Genomic DNA, 19,498 nt, shown 5'->3' with positions numbered 1-19,498 from the left:
TGTAAAATCTTACATAAACTAAGTTGCATGGCATGTTGATAATCATCTTTTTAACCATAATCAGATCCTTTCACAAAGCACCCTACATAAAAAAATGTGAAATTGTTCAGAGTTCATGATTCAGAGAAAGTATCTCCCAACAAAACAAAATGTAAAACTGATCTGTAAAACAGTTTAGTGAGCGCTAAGAGGTCTGCTAAAATGACTTTCTTCTCTGCTATTTACAATACCATTCAGGCATTTTAATTCATACCAAAACTGCAATTCTTATATGTCAAAGGCAGTTCAACTACACCTTGATAATAACATTTGCTTTAATCACATGATTAGTCTGAAAAGACTCCTGAGCTATGTTGGTACACTTTTTCCTTATCAACAATAAACACTAAAAATATAATATATGTACAGTATAAATTCCCTCATATAAACTATGCTAGCAATTAGGGTATGTGCTATCTGAAAATAGGAGAAAAAGGACTATGAAGTTCAGTAAACTATTACAATTGCTCTGTCATTTGGTATTACCATTTTTAGTATTGCTAGGTCATTATATTATTAATTCTCAAATTAGCTGCAAAGTAATTATTCTTGAAAATGGCTAATATTTCATGTATAACAAAAAAAGCAACAACACACAGTAGAACATAAGCATGACTTTCAGCTGTAGAGAAAGTTAAACTAACAATAATTGCACTTAATTAATTACGAGCGAACAGTTGCACGTGCTGCATAAATAAGAAGGACCTCCATTGTTTTGACTCAGTATACCAACTGTCTGTTCACAAAGCCCTGTGCTCCTTACTTACTGTCACTACACCTGTCAAGCTTTTTATCCTTGCGCAGGACATAACACTGTTTACAATGATACCTCTGGCACAGTCACAACTTGAAATTTTTTAAACAGTGGGTCTTTGATTTTCAGACAGGTAGACAAGTGCGGCTTTATATTTCCAGCCGGCGACTGTCAATTTCTGATTTTATCGGCTGTAGCTACCCAGCTAGATAAGCTAGCGTTAGCTCCGTGAGATGATCAAAAATGTTGTCTCTGGTCAAAGTTCCTCGCTGTTACAAGAGAAAAGGCTTTTAGTACGAGGAATAACCAGTATGTTAAGCAAAAATAATGTAATTTCGGGTAACACCGACCAGAGCTGCTGGAGTGTAAATAACCAAATCAAAGTAAGATCAGGATAGGCTAATAGCAGCTAGTGGATAAGTCTAATAGTATCCAGAACTGCCTTTCACACAGTGGGTAAAAAGTACATAGTTGATGTGCAAATTGTGAATGTTTTTTTGTAACCTGTAACCTTAAAACCTAATGTTGCTCTGCTTGGTTAAGCTACGCTACCAAGCTAGCATGTCTGGCTAACTAGTTCTGGCTAAGCTAGTTAGCCAGACATGCTAACAGCTGCTGCTAACGTTGAAGCAGATAACCACTATTTAATTCAATATTGAATTTTTGGTTTTGGTTTTGGAAAGGCTAAAAAAGACATTCAAAGACCATCCAAACTCTGCAGAGTATCCCATTTACGTACCACAGTCTCATTTACCCTGTGTGAAGAAATCCAAAGCTTGACAGGCCTGCTCTGCCTAGTTACATTTGCTAAGCTATGATCAGACAATCGCTGTTCAGTGGAGGGATTTAACAAACAATTCATTTCAAGTCAATCTGCTGTGACTGACATTCACCAGCTGTTCCTGTTGTTTAAGTTCTTTGCAAGTTTCAGTTTCTTGACCTCCCTGAGGACATTATCGGCCATCTTCAGCTTCTCCATGGCCTTGGCCAGCAGATCCTCTGGCATGCCCTCCCCACCCTTTCCATCCTGGGACTGGGACACTCTGCTCAGGAGCTCACCCGTTTTTTCCATCTCCTGAGTCACTTCAGTCTCAAGTTTCGTGACGTCATCACCAGGTGCCCCGTCACTTCCAGAAACAGTTCTGCTTTGCTGTCTTACCTGAGCACTGTCTGAAAAGTCAGACAACAGATCTCCACTAGAGGCCGACTTAGCCTTAGTTGAGGGTTTGAGAGGAGTAGTGGGCCGTGGGCGCCGGATGGGAAAGACCTTTGCAGCAACTTGAGGCTTGGTTGCAGCTTGTGCTGGCTTTAAATTAACAGAGATTTGAATCTCGTCCTCACAGGCGTCCAACACGTCCAAAGCAGGGTGGCTTCCTCTCATTGCAGCTGTGGAAGCCGCCAGTGTGTCTTCAACAGAGCCTTCACTGTCAATGTCTGAGTGCTGGCCGCTATCTACAGATTTCTCCTCTGCCTTTTTTTTCTTCTCCCCAGGCAAGTGGCCGAGCAGCGGACTCAAACTGAGACTGTCAACCACAGGGTCATTTAGAGAGACCACCACTGCTTGGACTTCAATCTTAGATAGTGCCTCTTCTGCTTTGATAGAGGTATTTGAGGCTGTCTGCACCTGTGAAGTAGGTTCTTCTCCAGTTCCAGTTGTGTTGTCTTCTATGAGTGTGTTGGGTTCATGTAATTCTGAGGGCTTTTTCTTGAGGCTTAGAGGAGGACTAGGGCTCTTTCTAGGTGACTCTGTCTGAGACTGTGAAACAGGCACTTGTGGCTCACTGTTGGATGCCTTGTTTACTGTCTCCCCCGATTCCTCTTCACAAACCTGTCCTTCTGTGCTTGGAGTTTTATCATCTCTAACACTGGGCAGAGCTTCATTTGTTCCCACGGGTGTTATGGTCGTCTCCTTCTTATTGTCTTCTTCTTTCTCCTTATTCTCATCTGTTGTGCCTTGAACCTCTTGGTTTGGCTCTTCAGCAGGAGGGGGGGGTTTCTTCTCTTTGGAAGGAGGGGCAGGAGGTTGGGTGTTTGACTTGGACTGCAAGGCCTCTGCAGGTTCCTTCATGGAGCTGTTCGTGGGTTTGCTGGGAGGGGCTGGTGGTGGCCCTGTCTTCTTTTTGGCATCAGGACTTTTTTCAGATATCTTCTCAGTTTTAGCATCTTCTGAAGTTTCTTCAACAGGAGACGAAGAGGGCTTGGCTTCTTTAGTTGGGGGCATAGGCGGCTTCACAACCTTAAAAACATAAAAACATATTGTATAGTCTATATTAACCAAACAGAAAGATACATAAATGTTTCTGCCTTGTATAAGACGTATTTATTATTATACAGACCTTCTTCTCTGAGCCATCACTCTTCTCAGCTCCCTCCTCAGGTGTTGTAATCCATTTAACTTCTTTGACAGGGGGCATGGGAGGTTTGATGACCTTTTTCTGGGGAGTAGCCTCTGGCTCAGTCTCAGCTACCTCTTCAGCCAATGGTTCCAGCTGTTTCTCTGCTACGTCCTTAGCATTGGACGAAGGCATGGGTACTTTTTTTGCTTCTTTGGGGATCTCCTTGCCATCTACAGTAGCCTGATGGGTCCCATTAGGCATTATGGCATCCTCAAGATCAAGATCTAAACGCAGGATACCATCAGATGACACATCAGCTACCTAGAAGGAAATATATACAATTTAATTCAAATCTGGTATACAATAATTTCCTAATAAAAGCTGTTATACAAATATGGGTGACGTCATGTCATAAGTCCCTTTTTCTGTTTTGTTTTACAGTCCATGACTTTTCCTCAGTGAATGTTTGTTGAGTGGCTCGTTCAACAAGCTAAGGTACAGGACGAGATATGCTCACTTTTGTTAGTTAAGAAAACAAGACTTTAGCAGCAAAGCTAATGTGGGTTATTCAGAATCTGCGACTCTTGTGTTGTGTAGCAGGATGCTGTTAAGCTCAAAGCATATTGAGCTTTGAAATTCTTATTCAATTAACTTTACGCAAGAAGAAAAGTGTCAATGTAGCATGAAACAGGAATGATTTAAGTTTAGACATTTAACAGACACTCTTATCCTGAATGACTTACAATGAGTGAGTAGAGAAGTGTTGCAGGTAGTCACAATCACATCTACTGTGTGAACCAATAAGAAACCCATCCAAACGATTCAAATCTAGACCTCTTAGAGCTTTTAGGACTAGAGCTAACCACCAAGTGACTGTTACACACAGATGAATGGATTCTCACATGCACACACACACAAACCTCTTTCATGTGTATCCTGGTCGGTGGCCGGCGGTTACGGTTCCCTTTGGGTCTTGATCGAGTAACATGCTCTAAATTACTGCCTTCATCAACCTTCACCTGTGAAAACATTGAGTTCATTCATTCACCTTTTCACTGAGTCCATCTGAAGCGTTTAAAAGTTAAGCATGTATAAAACTAAACAGAGATGTCACTGATTGGCATGAAGAGATATCTATGATTCTGTGTGAGTGACACGATTCTTTACAGTACCTCATCAAAGACTTTGTTCTTTGCTCGATTGATGCCATCATTCAGGGCTTTAATCCAAGCCTCCTTCTCCTCTGCATTCTGAGTTCTGAACTTCACATCACTGACCTGTCAGTCACATAAAGCAGAGAAATAACTTGTTTAAGACCGAAATACAGAATACCTACTTAAAATTGGATAAACTTTGATTTGATTTTACCAAACCAAGCACTTTCTTACATACATTTCTACTTTCTTTTAATAGCCAAACATGTCAATCTCATGGAGTCACTAGAGCTAAATTCAGTGGAGAGCAATGCTGCCAGCATGGCTAAAAACAAGCAACTGAATGATAGAAATAAGGAAAAGCAGAAAATACAGCTTTATCAATGTGCAACTAGTCACTTTAAAGGTTTGTAAAAGCTTTACTTTTCTTTTACAGAAGATGTCATTTCACAGTGAGAAAAACAAGAGAATGTGAAGAAGCTATACTTAAAAACAAACTCATATTTCAGAAGTTGTCTATGTTTTCTCACATAAGGACCTTTAACACTGTACTACATGTAATATTTCTTTCCTAAATTCCCTGTATAACACTCATTCTGCTTCTTTAAACTGTAGTAAATCAACCACAGAGGGTTGGTTGGTTCTGGGACACACTGCTGCTGCTGCGCTGCTTATAGAAAGTCTTTTTGTCTGTTTGGCATCATTCAGCCATACAGAGACAGAGCTGAACAGGGTTACCCCGGAGAAACCAAGAGGCAGCCAAGTAGCTCTTCACATCCTGGTCAGACCCTCTCACTTCATTCACACTCAACAACAACAATGGAATAGAAGCTACCAAAAGATTCAGGAACCCAGAGTTTAACAAATAGCGGATTGTTTTAAATGCTAGCTGATGGTATCTCAACTCATGAAACAATCATTTGTAGCTATATTGCTATTTGTTTCACAATGACTTCCCTTTATTCAGTGGATATCACACTTTCATACACGTGTCATCTACCACATTTTATTGGCCCTTTTATTATTATCTTTACGACAGTTATTGCTATCTTTATCAGTATTATCGCCCCTTTAAATCATGTTATTACAATGAATCCATTGTTTCCAATCAGTAAAAACACCACTGTGTCCAGGCAGAGTACAATTCTTGGAAGACATTGAAGGTAGCAGACTCAGTTACAATTGTGCACACTGCTGTCCGACTCATTTCTCAGTTTGGTCACTGCAGAATGGGGGAAAAGGTGACACGTGATTGCGTAATGTGCAATGCTGTATGTTCTTTAAAAAAGTATGTGTACCTCCCATTCTCTCACTAACTCACATAACCGAGCTGAGGTCTATTTCAGAAGGCTGCTTTAACTCATGAGATGGGAAATTCAGTTACCCAAGTTCTTGGTTCCAGAACAGCTGATCGGAGTCAGTTCAATCAACTCTGAGTATGTTCACTCTGAGTTGAGCATGTGCGTAGTGAATGAAAAAAGCCATTGTCAGTGGAGCTCCAATACTTCACCATGGCAACAGGTAAATAAAAGGTAGAGCCTCTGTTATAGTCCAGTGGATGTAGAGACATTAATGCATCTGTATAGAGATGGTGCACATTTATCTTTAAAAAAAGAGCCTGAGTCAGAGTGGGAAACGTGTCAATAAGTAGAATCTGACTGTGTATCAGGCTGCACTGAATTTCAAACATATTTGTTCATCTTTAATCTGATGAAGACAACTGAAGATTAAAAAGAGAATCAAAAATGTAAAGTATACATCAAGACCTAGAGATGTGACTGTAAGATTGCAATCAGGATTAAAACAAGTATTATGGAAATAATGTTCCATCAATGCAACTGATCACATCATGAGTAATATATAACTACCTCTATCTTGAATCTGAACAAAGGGGTACTGAAACCAAAGTATCACATCATTGAGTCCCTTTAGTAAATGTCAACAGTGCTGCAACACTGTGTGGCAGCAGCAGTGGTGTATAACTAAAGGGTTCAGTTAGACTGGCAGGTTAAATATAGGTCTTGAAATGTCTTAAGGTGCCCTTGTGCAAGGCACTTAATTCCCAGCAGCTCTAGAGGAGTCAAAACTGTGGCAGGCTTGCTTCAGTAGGTGTTTTGTGAAAGTGTTAGTGTAAACAGCATTAGTGCTTATTACTTACCCTGGATACATAATTATCATTTAAGAACCATTCAATTCATTTGTTAGAGCTGGTGCAAAATCATAAATACTAACCACAATGAGGAAGTAACACTATTACACATCTTACTACAGCTAACAGCCTGACTGAAACTGTGCTGAACTTTAGTCTGAAGTACTGAGAAAACAGGCCTTCCGTCTCGTATTTCAGTGTGTCCATGTGTAGACTGGTGCATTAGCCTATATCCGATCTGATCTAAGAGCAGACATCTGAATAGAGATAGCAGTCGTCTGCAGATAACTCACACAATAATATTTGTTATCGAGCATTCTATGCAAAGCTTCACTAAAATTAGCCACCATAAGCTTGTCACACCACACCACGTATATAAGACTGTAGCAGGAAAACCCCTGAGTGTACTTAAGCATGTGAGTGTTGCACTAGGGGTCCAAGCTGTGAACCTACCCTTACTATAGGATAGTACAAACACAGCAGAAGACACATTTTTTTAAGTACCATTAGCATCACAAAAAGGGTAAATAAATCCTGCTAGATTGCTAAAGAACCCTTTCGTCACACCCTTTGTTGCCGTGGCAGTGCAGTGATTTCTCGATGAGCTTCACACTCCGATCAAGCTCGGAGTGTGATTCAAGCTCCTCCTGATTTAAACCCTCCGCACACCTTCAGTCAGTGTTTGCTTGCCCCTCATCCTCTACTGTTGTACGTTACATTTACACAATGTTCCCCCCTTTCACCAATAGCATCTTTCAGCTCACCTTATTTCCAGATTTGGGTGATCGAATCAGTATCAGTCTCTGCTTCTTACTGAAGGAGCTCTTTAATTCGTGACAGTCATCATAGTTTTCCAGGTTAACCCTCTCTAAGCAATTCTGTAGGTCCTGTAACACAAAGAACAGTTACATTTTTCATTCCAATTCAAAATACCTGTAATGTCTATGTAGCCACAGTCTTATATAGTTTTTAATTCTGAAATAATGAGTGCAGCAGAAATACTATACCTCATTTTCATAAACCACCATCTCTGTCCTCTCCACTTGGATGAAGCGGTCCTTGTAGGTCGCCAACAACTTGGCGGGGGCCTTCTTCACCCAGCCAGCCTTACCCAGGAACTTAGGCACTTTACTCTGGGCCGGGTCTTCTTTCGCACCCTAAAAGAATACAGAGGAAGGAAATCACACCTTAACACATGCCAGAGTGCAAGCAGATTGCGTGTTATCACTTTCACTTTGCAGTTTTGACTTACTGGTATTGCACAGTACAATATGTACTAAAAAGAACTGAGGTACTTTAAGTTTAAGTTAATATGTATACCACATTTCCTCAAATAGTTAACCTCCACTGCAAAGGATACCAGGCCTTTATTGGAAGCAGGCTTATAGTTGAAAGACTTTTATATCTAATTCCCTTCTGCTTGATACATATTTTTGCTCCTGTTTGATCTCTTAAATGTTACCAGTAATTCACTTGCTCCGAGTTGTGGAATAATCATTCTAGCAATTGAGTTCGACCCAGAACATTTTGGCAGTGCACCACTTAGTTGTATCTTTTATCAGAGGAAATACAGAATTCCAAATTCATTAACAACCAAAAGGAATTTATTTTTATTGCAGACTTTAGCCAATGTTTCCATTCAAAGTTTAACCAAACTTACATAATATTGACGAAAGAGAATGCAAATGAATGTGCATTTCCACCGACTACCATTAAATAATATATGGAGTTGGTTCATCAAGATAAACACATGCTGGCCTCTAATCTCCAGTTGGTGGCATTAAACTACTGCAGACAAAGAGTACACAACAAGATGACATAATTGAAAGAGCTCAAACTGTGAAAAAACAATGACATTTCAATTTGTTTCATGTATTTATATGGGTTTCCTGACATGTTTCCTGACACATAGATGCGCTTCTACCCACAAACATAGCATCGGTGTGTGGGCTGGCCACATAAAAGCTGTTAGAGAGCCTCAAGGGCAAACATTTGCTTTTAGGCCCCTGAAATTTATTCAGGAAGATGCACCATCTGAGTCCAATATAAATCAAAATAATTAGCCAGGGGCCTGGGAGTCTGCAATTTTTGTTTATCCAGCCATGCAGCCTACATAGAAAACAACAGATGTTTTAAGTGTTGGTGTGTGATGCACTTTACACTGATGTTGCTGCACTACTCAAATAATGTTACAGGTGAGTAAGTAAGCGTGACTGAGTATTAGAACTCTACAATACTTATTTGAAGGACCTCAATCTATAACACGAACACCATGAACTGGTTTCCATACTTACAGTAAGTGGTTTTAAGTTATTTACATTAAATAAGCAGTTGAATGTTTTCATGTTTAAACAAAGCTTAGTAAACCCACTCCTGTGATCTAGGGAAGTGTGATCAATCATTTCCTCAATTTTAAGCAGAAGTTGTTCTGTATGTACAAAAAAGCTTCTTCCAATCACTCCAGATCCTGCATACTTTAAGTCTGAGTGACTCAGGAAATACACCTATACTGAGGTTGTGCAGAAAGTGAGAATAGCACAAGTTCTGCTTACAGTTTGATGTTATTACAAAAGTTAGATTTCAGCAGATTTCACTTCATCAGACCTTTACTCACAGCCTCAAAACAACACAAATACACCCACTAGTGTGATTAATAAGGAGTCTGTAAAAAAAAAAAAAAAAACTAAGAGAACTGAAATACTTAACATTCATACTGAAAATGTGCCAACTGCAACCAAGTTCCACTGGTACAGTCAAGCCCGAAATTATTCATACCCCTGGCAAATTTTTTGACTTTTTTTGACATGCCACTTTTTGTTCAAATGTCAAACATGACTGACAAATATTTTTTTTTCCACAATGATGCCTCTTGTGCATTGTCTTATTGTCTTCTGGGAGACGCCTGTGTCATTTCCGCTCAAAGAAACAACTTAAAGTTAAATTTTGACTTAAAGTAGCTTTAAGTCAAAATTTGCCAGGGGTATGAATAATTTCGGGCTTGACACATTCTATAGTTTCAAAACAATATCAGTGTGAACGAAAAAAATGTTCACAACAGCCATGCTTACACTATTCCAATTTTAAATAAAAGAGAAAATGTCCAAAAGTTCTCAAACCACTGCTCCAGCTTAAAAGACGTCTACACTGTCTATATGTCTGGTCTGTGACACACCAGAATATTGAAGTTTACTTTTGACACTAGAAGGGTTAGCTGTTAACCTCAGCAACCAGCCCAAGCTACTAATGTGAAAAGCTAAATTGCAAAACAAACACAATTCTTCATGTGTTATCAAAGACTGAATTTGGCGTTACTTTATCTCTCTAAGCTAACAAAAAAAGTCTCTATGATTATCAATATAACTATATTATTTGTATTTTAGCCAAAATATCTAAATGTGAGGCGTACACTAGTATGAATAGGTGTTTATATTAGCAAGCAACATAAGCTAATGTAGCTGCAAACTAAGCAAGCTCTGTCCTAGTGACGATATTTTTTTAAACAGTTTTTATCATTGAATTATCCTCACTCATGGAGAAATGCAAAGATATTTCCAGCATTGTCTGGATACAGTGGTGGGATGTGAGGCTAACACTAGCATGATGGCTATTCATATTAGCAAACAACATAAGCTAATGTAACTGCAAAGTAAACTAGCTATACATGCTGTAGTGACAATTGTTTGATTTTTTTTTTAACTGTTTATCATTGAATTATCCTCACTCATGGAGAAATGCAAAGATATTTCCAGCATTGTCTGGATACAGTGGTGGGAAGGGACTCCAGTGTTATTTATGTATCAAAAACACCCATAACTCTTCAAACCACTCTCCAACACAACCCACTTCTGCTCATCCTTATTGTATTTTAAAAATACACACACACACACACACACACAGAGAGAGAGAGAGAGAGAGAGAGAGAGAGAGAGAGAGAGAGAGAGAGAGAGAGAGAGAGAAGTTAATGTGATTGTAAAATATGAAAAGATAGCTAGTATGAACTCTTCATGAATGTTACTGTGTATTAAGTATGTATGGAATCAGAATGATTAAACATCAAACAAAAATAATAATCTGAGAGAGAATAAAAATCATCCAAGCAAAAAAAGTAATCTAAAAAAATAAAAAAAAAACGTATAACTTGCAAACATTATCTGTATAATCATGTAAACTATTGTTCTTTGGCTATTTTCATACCATGTCCTTTTGTTTACAGTTCTCTCTTTTTCTTTCTCACTGACAGCTTTGCAGTTGCTCTCCCAGCTCTCTCCTTTGCACTCCCTCATTTTTTGCTTTCTGACACAAACCTCTGGCGTGGGCGAGTTCTTTAAGGCTAATGAGTTTTTTTGCTTGGATGATTTTTATTCTCTCTCAAATTATTATTTTTGTTTGATGTTTAAAATGTTTTGCTTGATCATTCTAACACAAATCTGATTCCATAGATATAATATAAAATATATATTATATTATATTATATATTAGAAGGATTGGTATGAGATATTTCTATGGAATCTTTAATATTTTTACCCTGAACTGTGTCACTATTGCAAACTATTGTAACCTGCTGTGAAACCTCTAACATACAGTATATATAGACTAATGGAGTTCTCTCTGTGTAAACCCAGACACTCATTTTTCATGGTGACTAAAATACTAAGTGCAGGTGTCTGCAAAATTCACAGCCTTTGTTTCTGTTGGAGGAACTTCCACAGGATATCTTTTTTTCTTTTTTGGGATTAGGTGGGAGGTCATCTAACTGTTTTTCCACTTTCACTGTAACTGCAAGCGTGTCCCAGCTTGGTAAACAGCAGTGCAGCTGCAAAGAGAGGAACGCCAAGCAGGAAGGGAGAAGACTTTCCAGGCAGAAAGTGAGAAGGGCAAAAAATAAAAAAAGGTACCGTACTTTGCAAAACTGCTTCGAAATGATATGATAATGCAGCCTCTCCGCAGAGACAAAGCAGCCTCACTGTGCAGCCCAGAAATTCACCCATGGCCATAAAGTCGGCCTTGTCATATTCTGACATGGTTGCACATGGAAAAAAAAAAGTTGGATTTAGGTGGGACACTCCAATACACAGAGTAGCTCTGACCAAACCCCTTACAACAGGGCGGTAGTGAGATGTTTCCATTACTCAGGGCTCAGCTGACGACTATAGCTCTGCACTGTGATATCAGCTTGTAGCTTCAGCTCCAATTTTGGACTCTTACAGGAAGTGTGCTCTGCACTAAAGCGCAGACCTAACCATGCACGTTCCCCTAAAAAACCACACAGATATTTGTGCGATCTATTAACTGTCTTATTTGTGGTCTCATGGGTAGTATTGAACAAGGTCACACGTCATCAGCCATTGTGCAGATCTATTAAAAGGCACATGCACAGACAAATGAGTTTGGTAAAGCAGTTATAAAATTATAAAATGCTGAAGCTACGGTGTCTCAGCAGGCTGGGTTTTTTTTTAAAAAGCAAGGAGAAAAACAGCGGAAGGTTTTGTGGAAGAGGCGCACCTTAGCAGACATGTGTTTCTGATGAAGTTTTAGGTCAGGGAGCATCTGGCATTCATTGATTTTCACGCTGACCTGCCCAGCTTGAACTCACCACAAGCCTCACTGGAGCACATTTTACCCCCACTAACCCCTTTCTGCTAGAGCTGGGAGAGGACAGCATGGATGGACCAATACATATTGTTTTGCTGGTATCACCAACCTGCTATTGGCTTAAAATAAAATATGCAACACAGGCTAATCAGTGTCTTGCCTTACAAAAGCTACATAAAAAAGTCCTCAATATGAATTGTGGGGATTCCAGTTCCTGTTTTGTGCTTTTGCTGCCAATGCTGTCACAGCCAAATGTTCTGTAATAAATGATGGGAGTGTCTAACACAACTTCAGGGATGATAAAACTGTCCACACCCTCCTATCACAAACAGATTCATTGCTAAGAATTGCATTGTGATTTTTAAAGTACACTTTTTTTTTGTCTTGTCTTACAACAAGCGTTAGGAGCCTGAATGCATTTTAAAACAGATTTTCATATTGTCATCATTCCTCCTGTTCACATTAGATACTGACAGTTTCAAATGTGCTTCCAGTGTAAGTGATGGAGGACAAGATCCACAGCCCAAATGTTGTGGGTATCTTCCAAAGTTGGAGCTTTTTTAGTTCATAATTCCTTCTTTCTGTTACTATCCCTCCATCCACATGTTGCACTAAAGTAAACTTTCACTTTGGAAGATTATTGATTAATTGTATTACACTTCATATAAAGATTTGATTACATTTTTGCACCTCCCTTGCACTCCATGGCAGAACATGTACACCAGCAGTATGACACACCCCAAAGCTTCCTTTCACTTGTGGTGAAGAATGGATAAACACAATAGCTTTATCTTTTTTAAACTAATCTAAAGTGCTAACTTTTATTTTTTGGACTAAAATCGACCTGACTCATTCTTGGACTCATCTTAACCTTGACCACAGAGCCGTTAAAGGGTTAACAAGCTAAGTGCAAAAGAGCGCCACCGGTGTTTCTTTTTAACACACGGGGAGGAAATCTATTTTTATAATGCTGTCAGGGCCATGCGAGAACATTTAAGCGTGCGTTAACAATACACCTTAACACCGACGTTATTTCTGTCATTACAAAAGTGTACTACATAGCCTGGTGTCACTGAACATAAATGGTGAGGTTCATATATAAAAAGCACTAATTGATTCATTGATGAACTGGTTTAGCTGTCGTTTCCATAGCTGCCCCAAGCAGAACAAAACACCAGGTCCCGCATGTAAGGAAGCAACCTTGTAAACAGACGACATCTTTTGCAATTCACCAAAAGACGATGGAGAGTAAAGCAATGCCTCCCTGCCTGATGATGACTCACTGTATCATGACTTCCTGTATTTTGCCTTGGCCACCACATTTTATTAGTATGTCACAGCCAAACAATGTGGAGGATAAAGATTCTACAGACAAGCGAAAAAATCCTAGATAAAGATACAGAACTGCTGACATTATGCCAAGGTTTTATTGGGAGGTTTTTTTTTGGTTGTTTTGCTCTGACCACTGACACAGAACCTGCTGTTGAGGTTGCTAGGAATATTTCATTGAACAGTTTTCACACTGATAACAGAGATGTGTTGATTTAACAGTTATTCCTCTACGTGGACTTCCGAGAACCTGTACAGCTGCATTGATCTACTCCACACTTGTCCACATTTTTCTGGGTAGCTAGTCAGCTATTTACAACAATGACTTTCCTATTCTTAATCTCACCTACAAAGCTCTGAATGCTCCATTCTATCTCCAACTGGGTAAGCAGCCGTGGAGAACAACACCAGACTTAAATGCAGAATTGGAATTGCAGAATTGGCTGAAACTGTCAATGAAATCATATTACATATTAAAATCTTTAAGAGTTATTGACTGAAATCAAAGTTTAACAAGCTGTGAACACTACATTGACATATTATACCTTCTCAAGTTTCTATGGCAAACATGTTAGCTAAAACTTATTTTTTTAATAGAGCTGTGATAATTAGCAGTATTATGAGCATTGATCAACCAAGAGAAAATAATCACCAACTATTTTGATAATTGAATCGCTTCAATAAGTTTTTAAGCTAAAATACCAAACATTAGCTGATGTGATGAGTTCATATTTTTCTTTGTCATACAGGACAGTACAGTGATTATCGTTGGGTTTTTAGCTGTTGGCCAGTCAAAGTAAGATACATGAAGATGTAATCTTTGACTTTGGGAAATTATAATGCAAGTTTTTCACTATTCTTGAACTTTTTATAGACAAAGCAGCTATATTCTCAATTGAGAATATAATTAGCAGTTCGAAATAGTCATTAGTTGCCGCCCTACATATCTATGCATCTACACTACACATCGAGAAGACATAGAGCAACATTATCATTTCATCATAATCTAACATTTACTCTTTCTTTAGTTTTGGTTTTGTCTTAGCCGACTCCTGAGCTAACGTAATCTGAAGGCTGTCTGGTGCTGAGCAGGTGTATTATCAGAGATGATTCCCTGAAAACAGCTGACTGCTGCTGCTGCTGGATACCAGCTCAATGAGAGCTGAGAGACTGAACCAAAATGGTAAAGTTACAGGATGAAAAAGCAAAACAATGATTTGATAGATGCTAAAATGCTCTGGAGAGCTGAGAAAGATGGACGGGAATTAAGGCCATAAACAACCAAAGCCAATAATAAAAGTCCTTATCCTAAAGTAAACTTTTTTGCAGTAAGTAGAAGTAATAAAAATATCCTTCAAGAGAATATTTTCCACATCTTTCAGTCTTTTGAGGACCTCTTATCCCAATAAGGACACAAATTCCAGAACACATGCTTGCATTCACTATTGAGGACTCTGTTGAGGACTTTTTCATAAAGGCACTTTCCCAGAAACTGTGTAGTGGTGCCCCAGTAAGATGATGCACACACACACACACACACACACACATACATCCATTATGTGACAGAGGCCTGGATAGCAGGGCGATTATCAGAGAGGGTTAATTGTTTTCTGCCTGACACATAATGTGGCAGTCTGTTTCGGGTCAGGCAGAAACGTCACACTATGCACTGTAGGTCAGTGGGCAGATAAAAGGGTGACTCACAGAGCTGAGACAAATGACAATCGTGGAAGGGCTTTGGTGGTTTTTGGGGGTGAAAAATGAAGAAGCAGAGCAGGAAATGACAATATTAAAAAATAAAGAAACCGATAAGAAGAACAGCTGTTAGTAGGCAGGCAGCCAAACAGTGGGTGTTCATACTAGCACACAGTTTTAAATACTTCCAAGCACCTAGTTTCAGTTCAGCTTTAGACATTAGATCTACCCAAAGATAAAGTTAGTATTACTAAAGTCAAGCTGACATTTTCATTTGTTCTCATGTACTAAAAAGAAGATATTCCATTGAAACAGGATGGGTGGGCGTCTTCCACTCTTTCAGCTTCCATGGTGACCTACTGATTGGTACGTCAATAAGCCCACACAGAGCTTGCTAAGTAACATTGGCATGAAACATTACCGACGACTCATCATGCAATTAAGTTTGTATTTCATTGGGAAAGTGGAAGCTAATTAGTCTACACTGTTAGTCGGAACCATCAATTCATGCCTCCTGGTGAACACTACAGTTGAGAAATACATCAGACTTAAACCCTATTTATCAGATCGTTAACCATTAATCATGCGTGCACACAAAAGTTAGACACAAAGTCCCACAAGGTTCAGTGTTTGGGCCAATGCTATTCACTTCATGCTTCCTCTACGTAATATTTACAAAACATTCCAAAAATATTCATTGTTATACAGATGATACCCAATTGTATTTATCACTGAAACAAGATAAATCTAATCAGTTAACTATCTCTTAACTAACTATGCCTTAAATACTTTGTCCAAGTCCAAACATCATGATCAATTATGTTCTCCATTAATTGATTAGTTGTTTATAGGGCTAGGGCCATGAGAAAAATTTGCGTCGCTTTTAATCAAGAATGGACACTCTGACCCGGCGTAGACAGGAAGCGTAGCGTTAGCAGCATGTTTAGAAGATCAACAGCGAGTGTCTACACAACAGGAGGCATTCATGTACATGGTTAAGTGTAGATCACCCACGTTTTGGAAGTGCTCAGAGCCCAAAATACAATGACTGTAGCTAAGCACGTAAAATTAAGGAAATGCTTCTACAGGCAGTTCAACATCAGTTTGTCTCATCTATCTGGAGAGATTTTGGGAGCTATACTCTGAAGGGATGTATTAAAGAAATGTTAAATAAATATTGAAATGTTATAAGAAATCAATATTTTTTAATACTCATGTGTAAATTGTTATAGTGATCAAATAATGGGAAAATAATCAATAATGGTTTTGCCCAGCCCTAGTCGTTTGGTCCACAAAATGTCCAAAAAATGGTGAGACATCCCAATCACCTGCAGCCTCAAGCTAATGTCCTCAAAAGTCTTGTTTTGTCCACAACCATGTATTCAGTTGACTGTCATAGAAGACGAAAGAAATACTAGATGTTGAGCACTGAAATACTCTCACATCTCTGCTGGATCCTTTTCAGACAGTTTCAGTCCCCTTGGCTCTCATCCATCAGCTTTCTGGGAATCCCCAGCCAAACTGGTAAATTACTCAGGTTTAGGTTAAGAGCAAATGCACAAAAAATCTGTTCTCTTCAACTATCACCAGCACCGCATTTAATGTTAATATCTGCTGTTACCTATTTGTCATTACTCTTGTCATGTACAGTGTAGTTTGAGGGTCGTTGAAATAATGGAGACATGACACAAAGTAATTCACTTTTTCTTCACAGACTGAGCTGCTTTCTATGATTTCAATGTTTCCCAAAAAATTAAAAGTTGAGGTTATTATTATATATTTTATATCATTATATGTTAGAATGATGTCAACAGTTTGTCGGCCGTTTGATGTGAGGGCTGATGGATGATGCTGAGTGCAATGCAGGAATCGACTCTCATCACCATTCTCATGAATGACTTAAAAATACAGAAATGTGATTGGTGCATTGCTTAATGTGCATACCTGACATGTACTAAGCCTCTATTTATAACATGCTCGACCTATAGCCTCAGTATGACTAACATATTTCCATCCAGCAACATTTCATTTTGATGAAGTCTCTGCTACAGTTGGCTCTCTTTGTATTATTACAGGCCAACACACTGTGTTTACGGTGGAAGATGCATGAGAATAAAGGAGAACTAATAATTTACATATGGGTTGTGGCTACTTCAAGGTTTATAGTCTACAAACTCTGGACTTAAGAGTGACTCACAAAAGGTGTGACACATGAAAAAATATCCAAAAAAGCAAAAGTAAAACGGCAGATTGTGAGATTGTGGAGACTGGAACATATGGTAACTAAATTAAACAGTTCTGATCACTGTGACAATCATAGGGCGGGGTTCTGCATGCTGAAGAACGCTTGCAACAAGTTCCTTGCATGATGTAGTATGACTGTGCTTGACTTCCTTTTTCAAGTAAATTGGCTTCCTCAAAATGCCAAATTTAGCATGACTGTACCTATGTCCCTTGTGTATACAAAACCTTTTCTGAGGCTGTATCAAATATGTTCATTATTTTGAATAGATGCCACGAAACAAACTACACATCTATAGTGTGTCTTGTGATGAGTGATAATCTGATCCCGAGCATCATTCACAAATACGTCAAATCAAACAAATCATTGGTTGTTATGGAAATAAGAAAGGTAATTACACCTATCTTAATACTTTTTCTGACACATTCACCAACCACTTTGAATTCGGCTAAGGTATAATCCATGATATGATTTTCTGTGTGACAATTTATAGGTATTATGTCAATCCTCTCCCATCAACAAGTAGCGTTACAGAGCGACAGAGACGTAATACGTAACGTTGAATAATGACTCACAAATTAGTTAAATGTGGATTAAAATGATGCCGAATTCACCACAGCACTTTTATGACTCGGATAAAATCTCAATCTATATTTTAAACGACGCGTGCTCACATTCACATTTAGTTGAATATTAAATTGAGTGTTTTTTAAATGGAGTTCGCAGCACAGAACTTCATCGCATTGCCCATTGTGGAATCTGACCAAGAAGTTGATGCAACACATTGACAGGTGGGCAGGTGCTTGTGCCAAATATTGTTGACTGAAGACGACTGGAGCAGAAAGTTTAAACAACCCAGAGTAACTTGTTTCTTTAGGTTTTTGTAGGTTAGAGCCCGGACTGCCACCTTTCTCTAGGGGCCTTAACTTCACTTTTACTGAAGAGAACTTTCACTGCTGCACCGTTACTTTCTATCATCACGTACTTGAACGTCTACTGGAATGTTCACTCTCACTGAAATACTTTTTACTACAGACAAAAAAAACAAAAACAGGCGCCATACACAGTGTGACTGACTACTCACATCTTCCATGATAAAGGAGCAGAATCCGTTATGTGAGAGCTCGGAGCCTAAAAAATCTCTCGACGTCGCTCTTTATCCTCGCCTCAAACTGTTGACTTGTGTCCTGATGGTCGGCAGCTGACACATTTCCAACAGCGCTCGTAACTGAGGAGAATAAGGAACTGTGTAGTTTTATGACATCAAGGGTCGTCTCTTTTTCCTCTTTTGCCTCAGAGAGAGAGAGAGGAGGAGGAGGAGGAGGAGGAGGGGGGGGTAAAGTTCGAAGAAAAAAGTTTGGTTTCCGGTTTAAGTCCCTTTACACTCTTGAATGTGTCGAGGAGGAGCCTGCGTCTGTGTGCATCATCTGAGGCATCCTAATTCACACTCAGCACTCTGCTTTTAGGACTAGTTTTTTTGGACTATTGGACTCTACTTTTACTGCCGTGCGTGCATCACACTCACTGCTTTTCTCACTCCTGATGAGCAACTCATTTCATCCCAGCTGTTGTTACTGTTATCTGCTGCAGCATCCTCTAAAGATTCACACATAGTGCTCGTCCTCTCTCTCTCTCTCTCTCTCTCTCTCTCTCTCTCTCTCTCTCTCTCTCTCTCTCTCTCTCCTCCCTAAACACTGCTTTGGTAATAACATTTCACCAAACACCATGAAGTGTGTTTCAGGACAGCAACATGTTGTCATTGGACTGGAAACTTTCACAGCCTCCACTTATTTTTAGCCTCCTTATTCGCTTTTATCAGGGTCATCCAGGCTGATGAGCATTACAGAGCTATGGGCTCTCATGTTGCTCTACTCAATACTTCCTGGTGGGTGTGGCTGTTGATTTTTGTTAGAGAAGGGAGGTTGAAAACTTGCAACAGTGTCACAAAGGCAAACGCCTTTATTATACTTCCAAAACCAAAGTAAAAGTGGTGGCAGCACTTTCTAGTAATAAAGCACACCTTTTTAAGGGGCTGAGAGGTTGTAACTAATGATTTATTTTATAATAATAATAATAATAATTTATTTTAAAATTTTCAATAGATCACTAATACACTATTTTATTAATGATACATTCAATGTATCATATACTTCTTTAGTTTTTGGTAATAATACAGTAATATGTTGTCAATCTGTTAATAAATACTAA

The 19,498-nt window shown here is 39.0% G+C and overlaps 1 protein-coding gene across 1 annotated transcript; it reads right to left on the bottom strand.

Moving 5' to 3' along the window:
• Nucleotides 1–303: 303 nt before the first annotated feature.
• plekho2 (pleckstrin homology domain containing, family O member 2) lies at nt 304–18,512 on the bottom strand. Its single transcript, XM_053319258.1, has 7 exons — nt 18,375–18,512; nt 7,440–7,589; nt 7,197–7,319; nt 4,302–4,406; nt 4,050–4,148; nt 3,130–3,450; nt 304–3,029 (listed from the first exon to the last, which is right to left on the bottom strand). The coding sequence occupies exons 1-7, from the start codon at nt 18,381–18,383 to the stop codon at nt 1,683–1,685; spliced, it is 2,154 nt and encodes a 717-aa protein (XP_053175233.1). The 5' UTR covers nt 18,384–18,512; the 3' UTR covers nt 304–1,682.
• Between the last annotated feature and the right edge of the window lie 986 nt (nt 18,513–19,498).

The sequence above is a fragment of the Scomber japonicus genome, chromosome 1 (genome assembly GCF_027409825.1).
Source record: "Scomber japonicus isolate fScoJap1 chromosome 1, fScoJap1.pri, whole genome shotgun sequence".
NCBI classification, from domain to species: domain Eukaryota; kingdom Metazoa; phylum Chordata; class Actinopteri; order Scombriformes; family Scombridae; genus Scomber; species Scomber japonicus.
This window is presented reverse-complemented; position numbering and strand designations above follow the sequence as displayed.

Bases quoted from the DNA above. Each gene is read 5' to 3' on its own strand.
- plekho2 (XM_053319258.1), bottom strand. The intron at 4,149-4,301 runs GTACTGTAAAGA...ATGTTTTCACAG, and splicing joins AGAACAAAGTCTTTGATGAG to GTGAAGGTTGATGAAGGCAG. The intron at 3,030-3,129 runs GTCTGTATAATA...TATGTTTTTAAG, and splicing joins GTGATGGCTCAGAGAAGAAG to GTTGTGAAGCCGCCTATGCC.